The sequence below is a fragment of the Accipiter gentilis genome, chromosome 1, assembly GCF_929443795.1.
Source record: "Accipiter gentilis chromosome 1, bAccGen1.1, whole genome shotgun sequence".
Classification (NCBI taxonomy): domain Eukaryota; kingdom Metazoa; phylum Chordata; class Aves; order Accipitriformes; family Accipitridae; genus Astur; species Astur gentilis.
Window position 1 is genome coordinate 48,763,670 of NC_064880.1, and position 24,067 is coordinate 48,787,736.

The 24,067-nt window shown below is 41.6% G+C and overlaps 1 protein-coding gene across 1 annotated transcript in view; it reads right to left on the bottom strand.

Moving 5' to 3' along the window:
* Nucleotides 1-953: 953 nt before the first annotated feature.
* The window catches only part of NXPH2 (neurexophilin 2), a 40,443-nt gene continuing 17,329 nt past the window's right edge, over nucleotides 954-24,067 (bottom strand). Inside the window, exon 2 of the mRNA XM_049801150.1 lies at nucleotides 954-3,699. Within this exon, the coding sequence (XP_049657107.1) occupies nucleotides 2,956-3,699 (744 nt within the window). The 3' untranslated portion in view covers nucleotides 954-2,955. The remainder of the gene's footprint in view (nucleotides 3,700-24,067) is intronic.

Sequence of the window (24,067 nt, forward strand, 5' to 3'; positions counted from 1 at the left end):
TTGCTGAACCGTTTTGTGTCTGCTAGGTGCAGAGGGAATCGGGCGGGTTGGGTGGTGGTGGCTCCTCTATCATTAGGAGGTTTGGGGGCAGGAAAGCTCCTTGGTGGGACCTAGAGGTGAGAGAGGACAGCTCTTCCCATGGCTCTGCTGGAGGACGGGCTGCAGGTGGGTCCCGGGGTGGCAGGACCCTCTCCCCCTGCTGTCACGGGCTCTGTTTCTCTGCCGCTCCCTGTGCCCAGTGCCGCTCCAATGGCGTGGCACCAGCCCGAGCCTCGCTTGAAGAGCCCGAGAGTCGTTTTAAGCAAAAGCCGCTGGTTGGATGCACGTCTCCTCAGTGTTCAGGCAGCCCAGGTGTTAAACCTGTTAAAATACCTGTCCCTTTATTCACAATAGCCTTTCCGTGTGAATCCCCAGGTGGCCCAGGCGCTCCGGGTGTTTCCAGAGTGATGTTTCTTTGCTCAAGGCCCTGGTTTGTCTTCCCGAGGTCTGGAAACCTCAACGCGGGACGTGGCTGTGCCGCAGGGAGATGTCGAGTCCAGCTCCCGATTCAATGAGAAACTCTGAGCAAGGGCTGCAGCGGCAGCGGGCTGCTGCCTCTCCCAGTGCCTTCCTGCTTGGGAGGAGCCCGCGTCTTTTCTAATTTAGAGTAACCCCTTTACTTTTAATGTACCTTGCACAATTACGTAACAGTTTGAGATTGTCTCCGTCAAAACATGCACTTCATTTCTCGAATATTACGAAACGCTATTGAACCTGCTCTGCCTAGGCTTGTAGCACAGTTCACTGTAGCGCATACTTCAATATCTCCTAGAAAAACAAATTCCAGCTGGGGAAAAACGTTTGGCGATGTGTTGCAGTGCCTTAGTTTTGTGTATATATAAAGACACAAAGCAACATTTTGAAAAAAATCAAATATGCTGCAAGCAAGTGCCAGATTTAGCAAACTGTCTTTATTTACATACAAATACATGTACACATATATTCCGTATATGTACACATATTTAAGTGTATATACATACATGATTTCCACATACTCTACAATAAATAGCATGTAGGATTTTCTTTTAATTGCCTACAGTGCTGAGTAAAAATACATGGCAATAAAATCATGGCTTACAGCTAAGTTACAAAAGCACCAACCACTGAACTCATAGCAATAAATCCAAGCTTATGTACAGCCAGGACGAGGACACGCTATACAGAATACAAAGTAGACCATCTTGTAGGAATCAACAGTAATAGACAAACTAAAACCCATCATTTAGACCGGGAGAGACTCTGTATGAAATAAGATGAAGGAAAACATTTAGATTATTGATCAAACTAAATAACACATTTAAATTTGTCATTGAAAGAGAAAAACAGATTAGCCAGTTACTTGTAGTATATTTTTAAGAGTAATTTTTTTGTATGAGGCTTAACCAAGGAAATCGGAATTAATCTCATGAGTGAGTCTGACCTGTCGGTTGTTTGTCTGAGTGCATACCACTTGAACAGAGTATTTTAATAGTACTTCATTTAAGCTGTATGTAACTTCTTGGACCCTGCATGTAAGTTTGATTAGAGGCAATAAAAAGCATTTCCTCAGCAAGCTTCTGCCATGGGACCTGTGACATTGAACTGTTACAAAGACCTATGACAGCAAAGTGGCAGCAGCAGTAAAATCAATACCCACCAGAAGTGCAGGGGATTGATGCTTGAAGCTGCATCGCTGGAGCTGACCGCTATTGGCTGCGGTGGAAGCAACATCTGTCCTGTTGAAGCAAAACCACAGCTGGACCCTCTGTTCTTATATTTAACAGTAGCGGAGTGATGCTATTCTGTACTAGGGGAAAGTCTGGCTGAATATTTTGATATTGATAGCAGTTGTGTAAAACCTGCTTTATGAGGTGAAGATGCATAGATTTTTGTTGTCCTCTTTATTTGTCATTGCTTGTATTTTGACTTGAAGTATGCAGTGCAATACTCAGGAAGACAACTGGGTGGCATTAAGCAGAAAGTTTGTGTTATTTGTGTATTGTCCTTATGCTGTGATGTATTTTCCTTGCTGCAATACGGTGCTAAGAGGGCTAGATAGCAAGATAATGGCTTCCTTTATGTGGAAGCCAGCCCCCATCGCCACTGTCAGACTTAAACAGAGATTATCTTTTTCCGAGGTACGTATATCCTCTATCACCGTAAAACTAGTACTGGTGTATATGTAAACATTTCAGAAGAATAAAACCCAATGGTGACCACGGAAGGAAGAGGTGTATGCTAAACCTGCACACCTGGTGGATCTAATAAACTAAAGCTCATCGATGTCTAATTACATCATTGTATATCCACGGGTAAGAAGTTTGAGGGAAGAAGTACTCAATTTTCAATGAATACGTACCACTCCTACAACTCATAAAAATGCAGATCCCCCCCTTTTTTTTTTGTCCTAGAAATAGAACTTTCTCTTAGTATTTGGACTTGATTCCTTGAGTTGTGTGTGTGTAACATTCTTTATGAAATGAGTGGCAGAGCTGTTTATTTGGATTTAGTATATAAGCAGCTGGGAGTCTGCTTCATCATTTTTTTCTTTATATTGTCATCTAAAGTTCCCAGTGAGAAATAGGATCCTGCTAAGTGCTGTCCAATTCAAGTAAAAGACAACCTCTCTGCCATCGAGTCTAGTTTAAAAAAACAATTTTCAAGATTGATGTTCATTACAGACATAATTTTGTTTGATTTTTGTCATGTATCTGCCTGGTAGTTCCCTTATTAACGATGAGAGAGCTAAAATACGATGGTCTCAAATGAAAATGATTGTTATATAAGTAGTTTGATTATTTACGATACAGCACAAACACAGCTACAGTTTTTAAAGACTTTTTAACCTGATAGGAAAACATATTCTTCTCCAAAAGGTTAATGGAAATGCTTATTTTTGTGACTGATGCTGTATCTCTACGGTTACCCATGATTGTATCAGCCAGAGGACAAGTACGGAGTCTCACTATGGTAATTATAATCAGGACAGACCTTTTGCACCAGTTTGTAATCTACGCTGTAAAAAGCAATGTAAATGCAGATAACTTTAAATGGTTTGGAACACAACCAGGAGACATGGCTTTGAGTCTGCTCTTGATAGCAGATCTTTGAAGGGTCGAAATTGCACAAGGCAGTTTTTTTAGCGCGGTCTGTTTTTTCATACTCGATCCGGCAGTTGAAGGACTTGGATTCCTTGGTCTCCAGTGTTGACTGTGGAGATGATTCAAACTCAACCACCTTGGAAGGTGGCACCAGGCTTACAGAAACATTGCCCAGACCCGTGGAGTTATGTCGGAAATAAACACTGAAGGTCCCATTGCCGTGATCAACGATTTTCCCTGTGATCAGGAGGTTGAGCTTAACAGTTTTGATGTTAGAGTGGAAGTCGCCCCATCCAAACATTTTCTTGAATTTCCCGGTTTTTACTATAGGTCTGCGTTTAGTTCGTGCGAGAGATTCCTGAACCTCCGTGATGTTGGACAACCAATCCCAAAAGTTTTCTATGCTGTCTGAGTAGGACACCTGGCCATGTTTCAGTACTGGAGATGGCTTAACAAACAGGCGTAAAGGATTGATGATCCTGGAGTGGACCACGTTGTCAACCAATGTCTCTGCAGCATCCTTGTCTTCCCAGTCCAGCACGTCTGTGGCTTGTACGACTTGATTAGCATCACAAAATACCTGTTTCAAAACAGAAAGAAAGAGTTGTATGAAGTGTGAAAATAGAACTGTCAAGATACAAAAGGAGGCATTAATTTTTATTTTTACACCAATAAGGTCTGAGCCAGTCCAGTCACGTGCACTACTCTAATGGAATAATTGCTGCTGCCCTATGAAAGCTCAAGGATTTTACTCCAAATAGCTTACAGAAAATGCAAAAAGCTCAACGGCAGCCGTCCACTGGGAGAAAAGGATAAATCGCTGGACAGGCCCAGGGCTGTGATGTGCAAGAGCATGCAGACACCCTGTGCTCATAGAGTTGTTAGATAAAAATATACCTAAGAGTGCTGGAAAACCTGAACAGCAAAGTGGCACCTCTGCTAAAAGGTGGAGTGAAATAGAATAGCAGAATTTTCCATTCCCTTTTGTTTTTCTCCCCACTTAACCCCCCAACTGGTTTAGGCTTAAAATCCTTCCTTAGCTGCTTCTGGTGTTGGAATTGTATACTAAAATGTTTATTGTGCATTTGTCTTTTCTGGTGTTGCCTCTTCCATTTTTTCCAAACTTAGCATGCCCATTTGTGCTCTTAGTTTGAGACAGATCGCAAAAATCGCATTATTTTGGGGTGTGTTGGTTTCAGGTGCTAAACTGCCTGTATTTAGCGATGCCTAACCTTCAAGAAGTGCTGAGCAATCCCAGCCATAGAGCACATCTCATCATTTTTCAGAAACGTGACTAGGCCACGCTAAGTCTAATGTGAAATTGTCTGCAATCGAAAAGCTAATAACTACTGCTGGTAGCAACAGAACGGTGTTCGATTTCAGTCAAACACGCAGGTCTCAGTAAATAGAAGATTGCCAATTTAACGTAGGGACACATCGCCCGGGTACGTTCTTCCTGTACGCGCAGAGAGAGAAGTCCTGTTGTCAAGAGGACAGAAGCAGGATCTGTGTTTCAACAAGCTAGAAATTACCATCTAACTTTTTAGGTCCTTTAAACCTTGAATGTAAGTTTTGGAGAATGCGTTTTCGGGATTTGTTCTCTTCAGGACTGTCTTACAGCATCATCCGAATGTATAAAGAAAAACTTTTTCTGGTGTAATTATGCTTACAAAATGTGTGAACAGAAAGAAAAGGCGCTTAAAATGGAAACAAAGAAGGAACAGCGTTGCACCGTCCTCATCCTTAAAATGCTGCTGCCGCCTCCTCCTGGCAAAATGCCGCTCGTGCTTCAGCACCCATCTTGCAATGCCGGGATCGGGGTGGTGGGCTCCCAGCATTGCTACCATGCAGGATGGGGTCTTCCCTGTCCAGGAGGCAACCACAGTGAGATTGCGGGGTGGAAGTTTGCCTAAAGCAGTCAAAGCACTGAGCGCTGATGCTGAATTCACGGGGTGGGATTTTGTGCTGCCTGTCTCGCTAGGGAAACTGCAATGCTGGGCTTGTTTTTCCCTCTGCTACTGATCCCAAAGGGGTCTTCTATGCCTTTAGTTCCTAGCAGTATTCAGTTTCTATAATACTCAATTGTTGTTTCTATAATCTTCAATTTTTCATTTCATCATCTGGCCAAGATCAGAAACTCCAAAGCCCTTAATCTTCACTGGGGCCTGTTCTCTAGCAATAGGCTCTACATGAGAGCCCAAACCCACTTACCACATGTTCTTCCTGATCATCCCTAATGCAGTAATTAAGATTGAATGTTGAAAGGCGGCCATCACGGCAACGTTTGCAACTTGAATGTTGAAAGGCAGCTATTGCTAAATAAATCTATGGCTGGATCCAAAGGTAGTGGTCAGGTGTGTCTCTGCAGAAATATGTTATTTTCTTCTACAGATTAGAAAAGGAGGGGGGAGACAACAATGATCACTCTCAGCCGGAGACCTTGTATGTCAACTTTCTGCCTCTACGCTACATTTTTTATGGCTGAGCTATGAACCCAGGAAAATAGGAGATTCTAATGGAAACAGTGACAGATGCTTATCTGTACCAGCACAAATAGCGCTGTCATAACGATGCTTGGGGAAGCATCGTTTCCACTGTGATGGAAAGCTCCTGGTGAAGCAATGTCATGTTTATGCATGGTTCCTCAGCCATTTTTAAGCCTGCTCGCAAGCTCAAAATCAGCCGGGTGATGCTGAGAACAGCTGGCCATCACTACTGCCAGGGAAATAACTTCCCTGCTGCGGAGAAGTGACTCTGTTCAGATGAAACAAGAACTGATGAACACGTTCACCCATCCTTCACCCCAAAACTAACCCGAGGCCTTTAGAAGCACAAAAAAAGAGGCTTTTCCGCTGCATTTCCAGATCCCAGAGGGGACCAGGGGTCTGGCAGTGCTGAAATACCAGAAACTTCTCTCTGTTTTTGCACGGCTAAATGATCTGCTACTTAAAATGCTAATGACCACTCAAAACCGCAGCCACCTAGAGTTGGTATTGCTTTTAGCAAGTGAGCCAGAGGGAACTGTGGTTGGAAATTTTAAGGAGAAATACCTAGAAATGAAGCCGCTTGGTTCGCAGGAGGTTCTAACTTTGCTTGTGTCTGCACCCAGCTCTGACTGTCCTCCGGCAAGGGCACTGGAACACACGCAATTGTCCTTCTGGGCTACTTTTCTTTTGCAATGTTTATTGAAATCCGTGCAATGGCTCTTTGGCTTTTCTCCCCTCTCCTTTTATGAAGAGATCTAGAGGGCATTGAGTCATGTGTTACTGGTAATACTCAACGTATGTCTCTTCAGGGGGCTCTCACTTCAAATGAGATAGCAGAGCATTGCTTTCTGAACTGCTTTTTTCAGAAGGCTCTGATATAAAAAGAAGAAATATGTAGGTATATGGTTCAGGATGGCTGAAGGGTGAGAAACATTAATGCACGCTAAAGGCGGGTGGGTTTGTCACATTGATAAGGTATTAGGGCACAATTATTTCAAAACCACGATGGTGGAATTGCAGAGTTGCGTCATGCTAAACTACTGCTACGTTTAATTATCTACATGTTACACGGAATGAGGTGTACTCATAAGATAATGAAACATGTCCCCAGAGCTATGTGACGTCGACTATTTCACAATGAAAGCTTTCTTAATATGGGAACACGAAATCATTAATATGTTGAATTATAAGGATGTAATAATGTTCTTGTTTAAGGCCTAGATAGCAATCACTAGCCACTGTTCAAAGTTGTACCTTACACTTAACCCGAGTAATTTTTTCCTCCTCCTCTTTGAAATAGTTTGCAGACTGTAGGATTCGACAATCTCGTGCAGCCTTAATTCTTGACCCTGATTTATCCTACTGCTGTCTTGTTTCGCCGATTTCATTATAGGAATGAGATTCAGAGGCTGACAGTTGTCAGCTCAGTCACTTGCAGGGAAGGGGACTTTGCAGGCTCCGGGTAGTACATTTGTTGTATTTTGCAAACATTCAGTAAAACGGCGTCTAACAAAGAACCGACTGGTTCTGCTCGGTGCCCAGCGCAGGAGCAGGAATGAGGGTGCATTGTTCAGAAACGTGAATAATATTCGTGCTTTTTTAATGTAAAGCCTTTTTTGTGTGTGCGTAATTTTTTTTCTATTTTGCATAAAGCTTTCCGCAATATGAGAGAACCAACCTCTTAGCGCTTCGTTTTCACCTATACAGCGCAAAGGCCCTTCGCTTGATGACAGCTTTTTGCTATTAGCAAAGATGGGCCGATGCTCTTTGTTTGGCTGTTTATTCACATTGGTTAGCAATTTCCGGGAAATAAAAAAATCTGTATTAAAAGAATGCAGCACATGCTGGAAAAAATGACTTCCTCAGCATCTTCCCATTTCACTATAATGCTTCTCTCTTATAGTGGAAAATATTGCTAGTAGGGTATTTGAAAAATACGCTTAGGGAAGTTAGTGTATACATTTAAATAGATGGCTATTGCTGTAGTTCTCCTCTGCTGCACCTGCATTTTCCCATTCCCTTCAAACCATCAGTTTCCAAACAGAAGATATCACCTAATCTTTTTCCATATTACAGAGGCTGTAAAATGTCACCCAGTTACCCTAACATTTCCATCAGACTGTAGATATTTTCCAGTAAGAAACATAATCTTGGACCCATCGAGATGTACAGAATCCACAACATGCCTTGCTGTTTTCTTTTGCTACATTAACCACAAGAACAGCTCAAACCAAGGATGATGTGGTCTGTATTTATGGAGTTTTAAACTTCAATCCATTGCTTCTTCCTGTGCGCTTCTGTGAAAGACAGTGATTGCTCTTCAAAACCTTTCTCTTCCATGAATGATCCTGACTATGGTAGAGCAGCACAGGGTTAAATAATGTTCCCCGTGAACTATTTTTGAGAAATGAGCCTGCATGGATGAGATACTGGTATTGGTAAATGCTGTATTTTCTCTATTTGCCCAAATAAATTTGGGTTCATCTGGAACTTGCTCCCACACCTTCCTCTGTGGGCAAGGCACTAAATAAAAGCAGGTGTACCCGTGCAAGAGTTAATTGTTGTGATGCTTTGGGAATTTTATCCAGGTTATTCATCAATCACCAGCAATCATTTCTATAGCTTCACTCCTGCCAGGAATCATTTAAAAACTCTCGGCAATTAGCTGAAATAAATAGGTCTGTTGGGATAAACAGCTCTGAAGAACCATTTGGCCGCTCACTGGTGCTGCTGTGAGCTTTTTATCCCACCGATGGAGAGGAAGGGGTGGTAGCAGGGAGGTGGTACTCAGTAACCTGCCCCCGGTTTCACCAGTGAAAAACTCATACTGGGGGAGGCTTCCAGTGGTCTCCTCTCTCTCTGCTACTTCCATCCCTGAGGCTGTATCTCATATTCGTGTCACTGCCGCAGCAGCACAGGATACTTCTCTGGCTTCCTCGTGCTAATTTCAGTACCTTACAAGCCGTGTGCTGCAAGGATAGTGCAGCATCATTGAGTGGCTGCACAAAACCCTCATTTTGAAGGGGGGGGGGTGGGGGGGTGGGGAAGAGAAATAGCTCTGCTTTGTCTGTTTGAAAATTCAATGATTTCAACACATTTATCAAATTTTAAATAATTTATGTCTTGACAGGCCTTATCAATTTTGCAAAGCACACACATTAACCAGATACAATGATCTCATATTAGCTTTTTCAGCATCTTACACCGGAGCCCAGAAAGATTAATAAAAACTCAGCCTGTCATCAATTAAATGGAAAAACATAAAATTGTGTTCCATTATAGCCTTTTTTTTTTTTTTTCCCCCAAGAAAATGATGACGGGTTCTAATAATTCATCACAACAAGCTGAGCTTGAACTTTACTGATTATTAAATACATTTTTCCCAAAGGCAGAGGCCGTGATGGGTTTTATGGCAGCAGATGTGATTGCTGTCAGGAATGCTTCAAGGAATTCAGGAATTAAGCAACATCTTCTTTCAGCAGGGCTGTATAAAAAAGCCATGTTTGTTCCACCTAGTCACAGCCTTATTCTTCAGGATATTATAAGCCCACGTGCTTACATAATTGTAAGGTGGATTAACTTTCATTTACCACTGCAGCTTTTGTTAGGAATGAAAGCTGTGAATTAACAACTTGGGCTACCACATAGGAAAATCCTTAAGGATGCCTCGATCTTCAGCTGGCCAAACGCATGCTCAGATTTTTGCTTGGAAATTTTTGATGCCTTCTCCCAAAAATTCTTCTGGGGAGCTTTTGGATTTCCCTTGAGAAAAAAAAATTGTGCAGGTCAGTCTGCCCCAAGAAACACGGAGTTGCTTTGCACTGAACCAAAACTCTTTTGTTTTCAGACAGGTCCTGAAATCCACACTGATTCCTCCTGCTCCTGACTTTGCAATCAGCTGCGGCTCCCAGCCGACTAGCCCCCATGCCAACGTGAATTAGACAACAGTAGCTACAGCAGGTGAAAATTGAGTGTACACTCTGCTTTGTAGGCAGCATGTAACATCCTGCCACAGTTTGGAGTTTGTGGGTTTTTTTCAGAAGGCGTGTTTTAAATTAGATAAGTGTAGAGGAGTTGATATAAGCTACTTACTAGAAATTGGTTTTGTAAGTTAAAAAAGTGTATGCGAATACCTGAGGGCCTGACAGCAGGGTATGTCGCTTTCATACTGGGAAAATAACAAGAGAGCTCCAAAGAAACACAACCAACTTCCGTATTTTAGTTTGGCTGTGAAGAAAGTACAAAAATGAGCTTGTAATATTTGAGATGAAGGGGCTGCTAAAACACAGCCACGTATTTGGCTGCTTGCTTTACTTCCTGAGCTGCGTTCTTCTGCTGTGGTTTTTGTGCCGTTGATGAGGGACCCCGAGGTGCTCAGGGCAACTCTCCTCCGAGCACTGAGCTGGTGGGAAGGAACAGAGTGAGCAGGGATTTACTTTTGTCAAACTTCAAAAACCAAGAGAAATGACAAATCTCAACTGGAGGTCGAGAGCGGGGTCTTTGTGTCCTATGTGGCTCTGAAAGCAGCGCTTGCAATTTGCAGCCTGGAAGAAAGGAGAGGTGCAAACAGCACACCGGCAAAAGTAGGACCTGAATATTACTGAATGTCCTGCCAGTTAACTCAATTAGTTGAGCAACCCCGGTTCTGTTACGCATTTGTCAAAAGCTGGGAGTTTATTATTTCGCCCTGTAAATGAAGAGACTCCATAGAAATTGCAGTCACCATTTACCCATGCTAATGGGGGTGGTAGGATGTGAATATTCAGAAGAGAGGCCGTACCTTGTAACTGAGGATGCACTTGCTCTCCAGGCACCCGAAATGCTTGCCTACGCTTGTAGAACCTCTCCCTTGCTAAACTGTAAATAAATACCAGCTAGTTGTTGTGACTAGCTTTCTCTCTCCTGTGGGTGATGACAGACTCTTTGAAATACTTTGGTGCAAAGATAAAATTAAGTGGGAAATTCAGAGTTCACCTGCTTGATTTCTATCTCATTTTAAAACAGATCATAAAGAGGGATTATGGGGTTCAGCATGCTGCTTTCAGCAAAGATATCCTTTGGGGGGTGAAAGTGCAGAGCAGAGAGTAGATTGTCAGAAGCACTCATCTCTAGCTGGACAGCGGCAGAGTACCCAGACGTCTCAAAATCCCCCCGTCACGTTAGGGAGGTTGCAATGTGGGAAGTTTTAAAGGCTCATACAGCTGTTGCTACTTTCTTTCACGCAGGAAAGGTGGACAGAAATCCCCTGTTCAATAGCTAATATAATTGGATTGCTTTAACAATTTTGTCCTGTCTCCTGTAGTTAAAACTAAAATGACAAGCTGCTTCAGAAGGAAAAAAAGCCTTTGTGATCGAACCTTGCAGCCCATTAAATTTTCCGCTTGTAAACGAATGCAACAAAGAAATTCCCCCCCTGCAGAGGGATGCTGTACTAGCATCCCCGCCGACAGAAGGGAAGCAATGGTTGCTGTACCGCATCCTGCTGTCAGTGACTGGTGATGGGGCTTTCGCCAAAGCCATCGCTCTTCAGCATCGCTGGGAAAGCGTCCGAGCGGCGCAATAGGAAAGTGATGGAAACGCAAGGAGGAATGGCACACTAAAACTATATACCAATATATTAATTGTGAATATTAATACTTCCTGACATACCGTTGCCTGAAAGTCAACTAATACAGCTAAACGCAAGGACACACCTAAATACCTGAAAGAGACATGATAATAAGGGTAAGCCTGAAGCTTTCTCTCACTTTTTAGCTTTGCCTTTCAGGAGTTTCAGACCGTCACAGAAGGTAAGTCAGAAAACATAAATTGGAAACATGAAAGCCAGGGTGCGACTCAGCACTATTTTTCCATCCTATAATACGGATGGTTCTTCTGCTCACACGGCAGGCGTGCGGGAAGCTAATGAAGTGTGGTTCACGGCGCACCGCTGAAAGGTGCTTTGCCATTTTTTCCTCAAAAGATCTGAGAGAGAAAGATCTCTCTCTACGTCTGTATACACCTAAAGGCTAGGGAAGGTAACAGGTAGAAATCTTTAGTTTAATGAGAATATGAGGTGATAACATCCAAATAACACACAGACAAAAATACGATCTAAAAGGAAGGGGTATGTTGAGAGAAGTTCCAATTCAGGATATGATGACTTCATTGTGTATTTTTAAACAAAACAGATAATTCAAACTCAGTATCATTTTAAAAAAACAAAAACCCACTTTAAAATTCTCCAATTTGTGTGAAAAAGGAAAATAGTACTTTACTAAAACAGCACTTCAGTCAAGAAACAAAATTGGGAGGAATAAGAAGCAGAAGAAAAAAAGAGTGAAAATTAAAAATAAAGCCTGAAAAGATTTCCTTTTACAAAAATGTATTTGTGGAAAGCATGTGCTGTCTTTCCCACAACCCTGATGAGTAGTTTAAGGTTATCTGAAGTGTTCCCTCCAGCCTCAATCGGATAAGTTGCTTAGAGCATAGATAGCTTTTGAATTATATCCATTCATTGAATTGATCTACCTTTTTGCTGAGAGAACAGAAAATTTGTTCTAAGAAATGCTTCTTGCCAAAAAAATGTGCACCAATTCTGCTCTTGGAGACTTCACCTACTTGTTTTTTTCCCTTCGATCTAAAATAGAGATCTCTGAGATAAAAAATAGGTATCTTATTTGTATGCGACTCTTATAATTTTGTCTGATATTACTAAGTAGTTTTTCTCTTTACTATATATGAAGCATCCAGCTCTTCTTGAAGGGTGGAGAAGTAACATAAATGTAAACCATTCCGTGAATGATCTGAAAAAAAGTCTTGTACAAAAATATCTAATTCAGTTATGGTAGATATAGAAAACTTAGATTATATATATATATATGTAAAAATACATTAAACGTTCAAGAAGAATTTTTGGTTCATAACAGGACAGATAAGGAAATGCTGTCATGGGGTGGGTCAGTGATCCACCTGACTGGCTACACAGTCTCTTGAGCTGTGCTAGGGATCAACTGTCCTTCAGAAAATAAAATAAAAAGGTCATTGAGTCTATGACATACTAATGGAATAATCTAGCTAGGTGGGAATTCTGAAGGACTTCTGAAGATAGATGGCTGAAAGCTGAAACTCTGACTTCAAAAATCAATGTGCTTTTATTTCAAGAATAGTTTCTAACCCTGGGAACTGGAAGGGAGAAGAAGAAACATGAGCTGAGCGTCTGGGTTCCTGTTGGGTGATGGCCTGTGTCTCCTGACCATCCGAGTGCATGTCGAGGTTGTGGTGTGGGGGACATTTCTTTCGGCTGGGGTCTTCAAGCGGGTACCTCTAGCTCTTTGTTTCTGCTCTCTAATCAACCCTCTCCCTAGACTTGGCATGACCATGGTGCCTGATGGAAACCAGATCAAGGTACTTGTCCACCTTTAAGAAGAAAACACAATTCATGCTCTGACAACATATAAAAAGGAACCGATTTTCAGGTACTTTTTGAGGCACTTTGTACATTTCCTTGAAATTCAGGCTGCACTCTTGCAATCTATTTTGCACCAAGCTCCACTGGTGCTATGGACACATGCATTGTCTTATGAGACTGAGACTTGTGCTTTTAGGATGGAGATCTGGCCTTTTGTTATTTTTAGAAGCCATTCCTATTCACCTGGAAAGCTTGTGAGATGTCTCAGATGTTTTCAATCTCCACCAAAGTCACCGTGCCACTTGCAGATGCTGCTCATAGAATCATTTAGGTTGGAAAAGACCTTTAAGATCATCGAGTCCAACCGTAAACCTAACACCGCCAAAGTCCCACTGAACCATGTCCCTAAGAACAGCAGCAGCTTGCAGGACCAAAACCTGAACAAGCCTCCTCTTACCGCAAATTGAAACGGGAACACTCAACTCCTTTGCCAAGATAGCACCTGCTGACCACCCGTCTGTTGAACTTCACAGTTAATAATTTTCCCTCCTGCTTATTTCTTTAATGCCTGGGAGATTTCGCTTTACATTTGCTGAGATCAGTTCATTAAAATACTAATTTCAAACTGTAATTATCTGTTGGTGAGCATTGCCGGTTGTACCAGCGGTAGCACTGATACGCTCTCAGCTACAGGAGAGTTCACAGATGCTCGGGTCCCTGGAAGCTCCTAGCAGGAGTCACTGTGGCACTCGGCTAGAGGCAGGCTTGCAAGGATTTTTTGGGGGAAATGTTTTAAGAATCATGGTTAACCATTAAGACTATTTTATGTGGTAGGGAAAAATGCATTAACAGAAAACTGCTGTATCTGTTAGAAAGGAACCTGATTTTACTGAAGTTGTCATCGAGGTTTTGTATGCCCTGTAAATTTTAAATTAAAAATCAATTACGGAACAGCCCTTAATCTCCTCGTTGCAGTTGATTCATATTTGGATGCAAACTCTGAGACCCTGAGTGACCTCCCTCTGCGCTAAGTACTACACAGCAAAGGCTGATTTTTCTATCTTCCTACTCACGTGCCATTATTCAATTTTTTACTGCATTATGAAGGAGAGTTTTAATAATCGAGCCAGATTAAATGAATAAAAGGATGCTTCTGACAAGTTAGAAACAGAGAGAAGCTGTGCATTTCTAGCGGATTTCAAGCTCTGTATTATTACAATGCGTACGAGATGATTAACAAAGAAAAATATTACAGTTATCTACTCCCTTTGAGAGTCTAACTAATGAACCTCTAACAGCTGCTGTTGAAAAATCAGTAACACTATCACTATCAATTTCAAGACAAAGCACAGCTGACAGATGTTTGAAGTGATAAATCAGGCTGCACAAGGATTAAAATAACAAGCCCCAAATGGCCTTTAAAAGACAAAGGTGCTGCAGCGAACTATTTTCAGCCACTTTGGATACTGTCAAAAGTTAGATCGCTGATACAATTATCTTGCAAAACAGTAATGACCAAAGTAATATGTTATGAAAAATCTAACAATGGCGACACTTGAGCCAAGTTTTTGAAAAGAACAGGTTTTATAGTCATTTGTGCTTTTAACGGTAGAACTGAGAATGCCGTGCTGCCCTGAATATTACTTCTGGGAATGAGTTATGAAAAGCATGCACTGGGCTGAAGCATAAAATGTAACTGAATTGCATTCTTGTACATTTTAATTAATCCTATTTTAAAGCAAGAAGTTACATTTTAATAGGCAATGAACACCATTATTTAAATAAGGCATAAGACTTTTGTGTTGCATTTCCTAACAACCTGTCACTGACGTGATAGAGATAAAGAGCCCATTCCTGGAAGATACCATGTGCTTGCAAACTCTGCTGCCTTTAATGGGAGACAACTGTAGTGAGGGGAGAGCGAGCTGAAACAAATTCCAAGTTTCTGAACTTTATCTCAGCTTTCACTGTTAAGTGCATCTTGTCAGAAGGTGCATAACTCTCTGTCGGGTTAGGGAGGAAACGCTCAGTTTAAAGAATAAAAAAAAAAAAAAAAAAAAAAAAGCAGATATTTTCCTGGCTCGGACAGGGTCCCGCCGGAGGGATGGTAGGACAGGCTGCGTGGCCGCAGTGCCGTGCGGTGCTGAGCTGGCTGGAGGTGGTACCTGTGCCAGGTCCTTGGCTGAGCACAACTCGCATCGCTTTCACACCGCGCTTTAACCACAGGGCTTGGTGTGCAAAGCTCCCGGGTGAAAAGAGCTGCCACAAGTGCTTTCTGTGCCGACATCCTGGGAAAGCTGTGGTCATCCCAAGTCTCTGGGCAATACCCCTCTGCTAAAGAACCTGTTAACTGGGGTTATTCAGTGACTTTTGGCGATTCCTCCTGAATCCTCCTGCTATTTGAAGAACTTGTGTGGATGTATCCAAGAGTCCATCAGCCGGGCAGGGATGGGGGGAATGACCGGTACTCTCAAGTTCAAAGCTTTCTTCCAGAAAACACATTTTGTTGTTTACTTCAAGCACGACGTTCCTTCCTGGAAACCCTACTTCCCATGCACGCTTTTGTTAACACACCGGGGTGGTGGGGAGGGACAGTCGGACACAAGCCGCTGCAACTGTGGGAGCTGCTCAGTACATTCTTGGTGTGTCCCAAAGAAAAACGTTTCTGCTTAGAAGCTTTGTGATAGAAACACGTGGGAATTACAAGAGTATGCTGGATTGCTACGGATACAGAGGAAAATGGTGATCTACAGCTCAACAAGAAATGCTGCGTGTTGTGGGTTAGGCTGCCTGGGGTACAAAGCTGGGGCCGAGGCTCCTTCGGCAGCGCGGCAGGGAGATGTGAGGGTCACCCGTTGGGGAGAAGCCCCTCCACTTATGTCTTTCCAATGAAATAGAGGCCCTTTGGGAAAAGCCTGGCTAGCCCAGCCTTCCCAAGACTGCGCCGAACACCCATCCCTTGCTGGGGGGTACCGAGCAGCCCCTTCTCGCTGCCCTTCCCCGCCTGCTCCAGCAGAGACGACACTGTCGCACCGATTCGGGATGAAGGCAGGGCTGAGGTTTGTCTTCCTCCCCACCGTCCTCCCCACCGTGTGTCCGGGTGTGGAAGCTGGATTTGGGCTGGGAGCTGCCTGTCTTCATGCCTGCCGAGGGAGCTGTGGCATGCTGCCTCACCGCTTCTCTCCTCCCCACAGTATGCGTGGAAGACCACGGCAGTTTTCTAAATTAAATTAAAATCTTTTTCCTTTTCAAACCACTTAGCATGAGGTAGCACATTGGGGCACTTTGAGATATTTTATTGCTGCCTACACACATGCATGCATGCTGCTTTCCTAAATGAATTACTCTCTTAAAGAAAAGAAAATCATTGACTGAAGCTGCCTTATTATTAAGTTTTAAGGTGAAACAATATTAGCCTTTGCCTCGCAGCAGCCAGCCACGCCTGCAGCCATTGTGCACTGCATAATGGTATAGTAACAGTGACTTCATACCGTAAGGTCCTATTGAAACACAATTTTAATCCCTTTTAATTTATTCAGCCATCTTTTATGTCCCCAAGAAGAAGAAAACCAGAATTCCTTTCAGCCTGAATTTGTTTGCACTTTGAAGATTTGGGGAACAGTTTGAGATTAGCTGGTCAAATCTTTTCTAAATTAAAAGCTTTCTAAAATAGAAACATTTTCCTTAGCACTTTTTAAGCTATTTATCAATATAAAAAGTGGGCTTTTTTGATTAGTTTTTAAAACAAACAGACAAACAAAGTACAATTAGTCCCATTCAAGACCAGTGCTAGGTACAAGGAATGTTAACTCCAAAATGAAACGATAGGTTTGAGACACTTAAAAAATGACAAGGTCCAGATCTGAAATCCAGTCACCATGTAAGTTTTAACAGGGCTTAATTAGAAGTTGGTTAGTCATCTGTCCTGATATAATAAATCCATTACTTGGGTTTAAAAAACGGAGAAGAGATGTGTTTGATATCTAGTTCGACTGGAAGAATGTCGCAACACGTACCTGGCTTGTTCCCTTTCAGTAATTTACTGAGATATTTAATATCTGAGAAAGATCTTTGTACATGCACTGTAAGAACAGAAAGAGAATCTGAAGAAAGAAAGGCTTACATCAGATGAAATGTTACGTTCTAGCACAATAGTAGTTAATACAAATTGCTGTCATTTGCATATAAAAATACACTTTCAAACCTATTTGCTCCACATATGCTGTATATGTATCAAACAAAAAAGGAATACGTTCAACACATCTTTACATCTTTCAATCTTTCTTTTACCGTGAATTACTGTGCACATAACCCCAAGTATTAATTTGGTCTCATCCCACGATGCATTTGATGTATTTCTATTGGCATATAAAGAATAACATTTTCAGGTTGTATGAAAGAACTGTGCTAGCAGGGTGCTTGCAGTTGGTGAAACAAGCACTAATGGCAGATAAATCACCCGTGGGAGGACCGGGGGTGGGGGAAATGGGACTCTAGCACATTGCTTTTAAGGCACACGTCTAAAACATATATCCTAGAAAATGTACAATCCTAGAAACAAGACAGTAGGAAGCATTCTCTTCAGGTACATACTGAAGGTGTTTTAGAGGAAAGGCTGTATAAAAGCATAACCGTAAAAAGTCTTTCCTGTGTTAGCATGAATACTGCAAATTGGAATGCAAATATCCGTAGATATGTGTGCTGTAATAGCCAACTGAACCCAAATCTTTGACTGCAAAACCTCGAAAGGCCTGAATATGAGGTCAGTTTAGATAAGCATTCAATGAGAAATCTCAGCTCTGTTGACTTGTTTGTCTTCACTCACAGCATACATTTTTTTCCCCAAAAGCTTAGGTAACGCCTAAGTTATCCACATTCCTCTGCTAACAACCCCTTTGACTCTATTTCCTGCTCCTGGACTTGACCAAGCACGGTAACAAAACCAAAGTGTTCCTTTTGCACCTCGGTGTTCAAATTTCTTTTGGGATTTTTCTTTTTCAGTTGATCATAGTCTTGAGCTCTCTGGCAGATAGTGAATTTGTTTCCGAAACAACGGAGTTTGCTAATTTAAGATTTACTCTGAAAATAGCCACTCTGCAGTAATCAGTTCTCACTACTTTTTAAAAAGTGAAACAAGCCAGTTCAGTAGAATCCATAATTGCAATTAAGACTTACAGGTAACTGCTTAATTCACACACTGTCTGAAAGGGTTTAATACGAAATAAGGTCTTTTTCATTAAATAGCCAAATTCTAAGTAAGTCTGTATGAGAAACCTAACCACAATTTATGAATGGGTTTGGGACTGAATGTTAACAAGTGGCATGAGTAATCTCAAAACTCAAACAAATTGGGGTTAGGAAGAACAACTTTTTAAAGCAAGAGATATGAGATGTGAGCTGATAAGCAGAAAGTACAAAGACTGATGATGTCTAAGTGAAATCAGGCTTAAAAAGCCACACATTCCTTCTTGTTTCCAATGCATGTTTTCACACAGATTGTGAAGATCAAAGAAGGAAACGAATCTACATGTAACTGCTGCCTAGACCAAAGCTGATAATAAGCATATGACAGGCAAGCAACTCTGTTGCACATGTTTTAAACTGCCTCCTGTGGATACAAAAAGGTGGTTCTGCAGGGACAACAAGGAATCCCTTGTATTAAAATTGAATGTGCTACTTGATCAATTACAAAGATTTTCTATAGTCTATAAATATGTATATGCATGACTGAATCAGTAACAAAAATGTGATTTTATAAATCTGAGTCTCCATGATCAGGCCAATAAACTGTGTTACATGAAATAACTCCAACTTCTGATATCTACGGAAGTGACAGTGGCTTGTGATGAACCATTTCAGGAAGGGCTTGTTTGTCTGTCCTACCTGCCCACAATGCTGCAGGGGTAAGGATGAAGGAAGCACAGCCCCGTGCCAGTTCCCTGCGTGCCTGCATCACCCACCAGTACAAACTTAACCTGGACCAGGCATGACCATCAAATTAGGCAAAGTATATGCATGCTAGTGTGCTACAGATTTTAGTTCAGAAATTTGTAAATAAATCTGGTTTCCCTGTTCATCTTGGCTGGGGTTGAAGCAGGGAACCTTCTAGCTCCTGTTCGAGGTATAGCAGCTCCTTCCATCCACAAGTCATCCACAAAGGAGAGCAGGATGGCTGGACTAGCAGTAAGGAACAAGGATTGTTATCACCTACATTCAGAGAACAAGAAGCTTGAATACATTACTTTACTGAACAGAGAGTTGGTATTTCCAAATCACGCTCCAGAAAAGAAAATCTTGGCAGATCTCCTTCCAGTCAGCAAAGGGCAACACCTCATTAGTGTAGATAAGATGTATGTGGCTTGTGTTTGACTTTGCTTAGGGCTCAGCTGAATTTCAGCCAAAATTCTGATAGCTGAATATGGATCAAAATGTCTAAACAATTTTGATGTGCACTTCATCGCTGCTCAATACTCAGGAGGAGATGTTTTCTCCAGGGTGCCAACAGCATGCTTCACTTCGCTGCTTTTTTCCCCCCTGTCTTCACAGTCACTACACAGGATAAACATAGCACAGATTGGACGGGGGAGAAAAAGTCACTATGCTGCTGGTTTGCTCCTCTTTCTGGTTTGGGATGCTAATTTCCTCGCCTCGTAGCCAGACCAAGATGCTCCCACCACTGTTCGTCTCTTCTCAAGGTACGAGAGCTGCTCCTGCTCAGGTTTGGATTCAGGAACAGGAGGTTGGCCACACGCCGACAGTTTCCCTGCTCGTTGTATTCCTCCCCGGCGCCATCCCGCCTGGTGCTGTATGTTGGGAGCAGGTCACTAATACCACTTTACGTTAAAGACAGCCAGTCTCCTCTTCTGTGTCCTGGCTTGTTATGGCAACCCGCTCCTTCCCCACTATTGGTGAACAGGCATTCAGGCATGCACACGCAAAACCGAGAGAAAGCATTTAATTTAGAAGAATGTAAGTACTAAAAGGTCAGATCAAGTCTGATGTTCTGCATTTAGAGACATACTTGATTTCCTGTACGTGAAGTCCAAAGCTAAATGTACTACACCTGGGACATTTTTTGGAACAAAAATCTTGCATTTTGCATGACTGTGTGAGGAAAACATTCCCTACCAGAAGACAGACCCATGCAGCCATCCACAAGTTTCAGTAAGAAGTAACTGGAAAGCATGTCGGCTGCAGATTTAACTTCTGTCTGATAGCTACAGGCTAGACTCATGCAAATAACTGATATGTGTGATCGGGACAAAAGCGAATTATAACAGCAGGTAGTCCTGAGAGAATATACTTGTCGCAGGGCAAAAATGGCTAACCACTGCCTTTGGTTTTAATTATTTATATTACGTGATAAATGAACGAACAAGATACACGTGTGTTTTATTGCTCCACCCATGGCTTCAACCGAGCATCTCTTATTTTTTGCTGTGGCTAATATTACAATTAAACCTTGATATGCAGTCTGGGAATTTATAAAAAAAATGTATCAGCTGTGCAGCGCAAAATATTTCTTACAGAACCATTCCTTTTCTAATTTCCTTCATGCTTATATTATTTACAGAGCAAACAGAGGGAATCAAATCACACAACCTACAAAAAGAGTGAAAAATAGGGCCTTACATGCTCCCAGTAGTGAAGAAATGTAGCGTTAAGACTTGAAACTCATTTCCAATTTTCTGTGTTCGTAACACGGTCTCTAAACAGTGCATTATCTCACATACCAGATGTGCAGCAGTATCTAGGTACAACAGGGTGTGATAAGTATGGAATTTCAGCCCTATTTCTTCTTTTATGTTTTAAGTCAAATCCTTACTCTGATTTTAATTTAGGTTTTTGTCTTGTTTTCTATGTGCTTTGGGGGGTGGGAGAGAAATGTGGAGTTTGGTGTTCAGTTATAGAAATGGAAGAAGAAATCATCTGGGCCTCAGATTATCTTAAGTATCACAAGAGAAATCAACATCCAAACCTCTAATTTTATTTAAATTGGTGTGAAACTAGAGTATAGAAACAACTTATGCTGATGTGATTAACTCCACTTAAGTGGAATTTGCCCCCAAGACAGCAGTCTCTTGGCTGACACAACAAGCTGCATTTGGAACTGAAATAAAGTGGAGAGATCTTGAAAGTTATTTGAACCACCGTCAAATGCTGTTCTGAAAATACTATTTGGATATTACATGACTTGAACACATTTCAATAAATAACTCCATTACTTTTGTGTTAGTAAGACATTTAATAATAATAATAATAAATATTACTCTTTTGTCTCAGCTGAGAGGTGGTAAACTCATAAAGCAGTGAAATGGTGTGCAAGAGCATGTTTTTCATATATAAGTAGTCATCCTGGAAATAGAGGAAATAAAACTTTGCACCAGGATGAATATAAAACTTGGATACGGCATGCTAATTTTCTGGTATGCTAATAGTATTTGGGAGTTGGAAAGTGAGAGTTTCAGCTCAAGGGAAAAGAGAGACCACAGTGGGGGAAAGCAAGCTTTACTCTTCAAGGCACATTTTTGTCTTTCTGTTTCTCCAGGAAGGTTCCTTTGCCTGCAAGGAGTCATGGAGTGCTCTTTGGATTCAAAGGAAACGCCTTGCTGGTTTCCACGGGCTTTGACTGGGACCCAATGCCTGACCATCAGCTTGGTGCTGATGGTCCTGTAGGTGTGAAGATGGTTTCTGTGGAAGTTAAAAAGGTTCAGTTCCTTGCAGGATGAAATGGCTGCACACCTTTAAAGAAGCTAAGCATGAGGCGCAGTGCTTCCAGTCATCCACAAATGAATGAGCTAATTAAATTATTTTTTTTGCTCTGGTGTACTGCATAGTCCAATTAAGTTGCTAAGCCAATCATCTTGAAATAAATCAACCATATTGTTACATAATTCTTTTTAATAAACAGAGATATCATTATATGAACTAGGTTCTAGGGTGCCAGATGCTCCTAAACAGGGAGTCTAATTTATTTCATTGATTTTAAGAAGCAACCCATTCATGTGTGATAGCTTTTATCATCCAAAAAGCTAACTCTTATCTGAGTTTAAAGTAGATTTCTGTCTTTCTCATACATAAATGAGAACACAGAAGAGGTAAATATGGACCTCTTTAATTCCCCACAACACAATCACATAAAACTGTTGTCCCAAAACACTGAATAAACATCCTCTTTAACACAATTAATAGGATTGCAATAGAAAAGAGGCCAAAAATCCCTCTCGAAATTATTGCACCTAATATGAAGAAAAAACATACAACCTTTGAAAACAAAGGTTTTGCTGAAGAAATAGCATATGCTGGAAGGTTAGCACTCTGTAATGGGAAAAGGGGGATGGACTGGTGGGTTCATTGCCAGCCTGCGGTGCTGCCCGGTAATTGTGCTCAGCCCTAGAGGAGAGCAGAGCATGCTGGCAGCTGGTGGGGACTGCAGTGGGCTTAAAGCCTCAGACAGACTGGGAAACCTAGTTCCCTCTGTAAAAAAAAAAAAAAAAAAGATTACATGCTTTAGTTTTGATTAACATTTCGAGGATACTATTAAAGGAGATGGGAAGTAGAGATGTTCCCTTCAAATACTGTCAATGACGTAGGCTCCTCCAGAGGAGAGCATAATGCACGCGTCTAACCCAGTAATCAAGCAAGGCTGTTTTTATCTTTCTGCCCTTGGTTTATGCTTTTTTCTGCCATAGAGAAGATTATACAAAACAAAAAATGTTTTGGTTGTTTTTTGATAGCCTCATTGGAGGGTTGAATGAGTCATACAGAAGTCAAGGTATGCAAAGTAGTTTTAGTCGACAGTCCTCTTCTAACCTGCCAGCAAGTGCTTCCTGGAGAAATTGCTACTGAACATTAATAATCTGCACTCCTCAAAGATGCAGGCCATCCGAACATCGTTGAGAAGAAAGAAATGGTGATTACTGAATACTTCTGGTGCACCTGTGCCTACCACTCCGATTTGTTCCTGTTTATTTGCAACCTTAACAAAACAGCTTTTGCTTTGTATTTTTACTTGGACAGTGATGATTGAAAGCTATTTCTCTGGATAAAAGTTGAAGGAAAAACCCCTGTGGTTTCCATTTGGACATTAGAGGGTTGATGTGTTTTGCTGTCACGTTCTATTTTTAAATGCATGACACTGCACAGGTGTTCAGACTCCAAATCCTTAGCTAAATCTGTCATCTCTCCGCAGCTTGTCACTACATCAGCTAGCAAACTGAGGGAAGAATGAAGTTCCCGTATGGTAGAAAACTGCCAAGTGCTTGACAATGGTTAACGATAATTTCTTTCCATAGCTGAAAAATATCACTTCACTTGATAAATTTTCAGGTGTTATAATTGCTTTGAGGTTCATTTGCCTATCTAGATTTTCTCAATTTAATAATTTATCTCCAAGCCCTTAATATGTAGGACACAAACTAACAGATGATTAAAAATGCAAATCGTTTCTGCAGGAGCAAAAGTTGTTAGTCTGACTCGAAGCATAGGCTGGCAGTTCTACCTCTGCGCTTGCTATCCGTAAAACACGGGCTGAATTCAGAAAGATGAGATTTACAAAGAATTACAAATCATCTTCCTGTGTCTGCCTGAAGCATACATTATTTCTATATCTGTGGGTATTGCTAAAATGTAACACACCAAAGAATACAATAATCAGTATTTTAAGCAAACTGGTCTTGAGTTTTTACTCAAAAAATGGGCCTAACCCACACTAATGCTGTTACCAACATTTTTGCTGAATCTTACACACTGCTGATGTAGACTTCAGGTAAAATTATATTGTGTTCAAACTGTATAGGGACAGAGAAAGATGGGAGAATGAAGCAGTTCTTACAGGACTGGTGCTCCAGAGTCATCAAGAAAGCACACATTGCTGCTCCCCCCTGGAGCATCCTCATCCACAAGGAACATTTCCAATACTCCAGAAGCACATTTCCTTCTGCGTCTACAAGGCCATTCTCTGCCGCAATATTGGAAGACCAACCTCAAGACCTACCCTTGTAAGAAAAGCTTAGATCTCCTAAAGAGACTTGAAGTGAACCATCATGTCTTTCTAGTTAATTTAGAGAAAA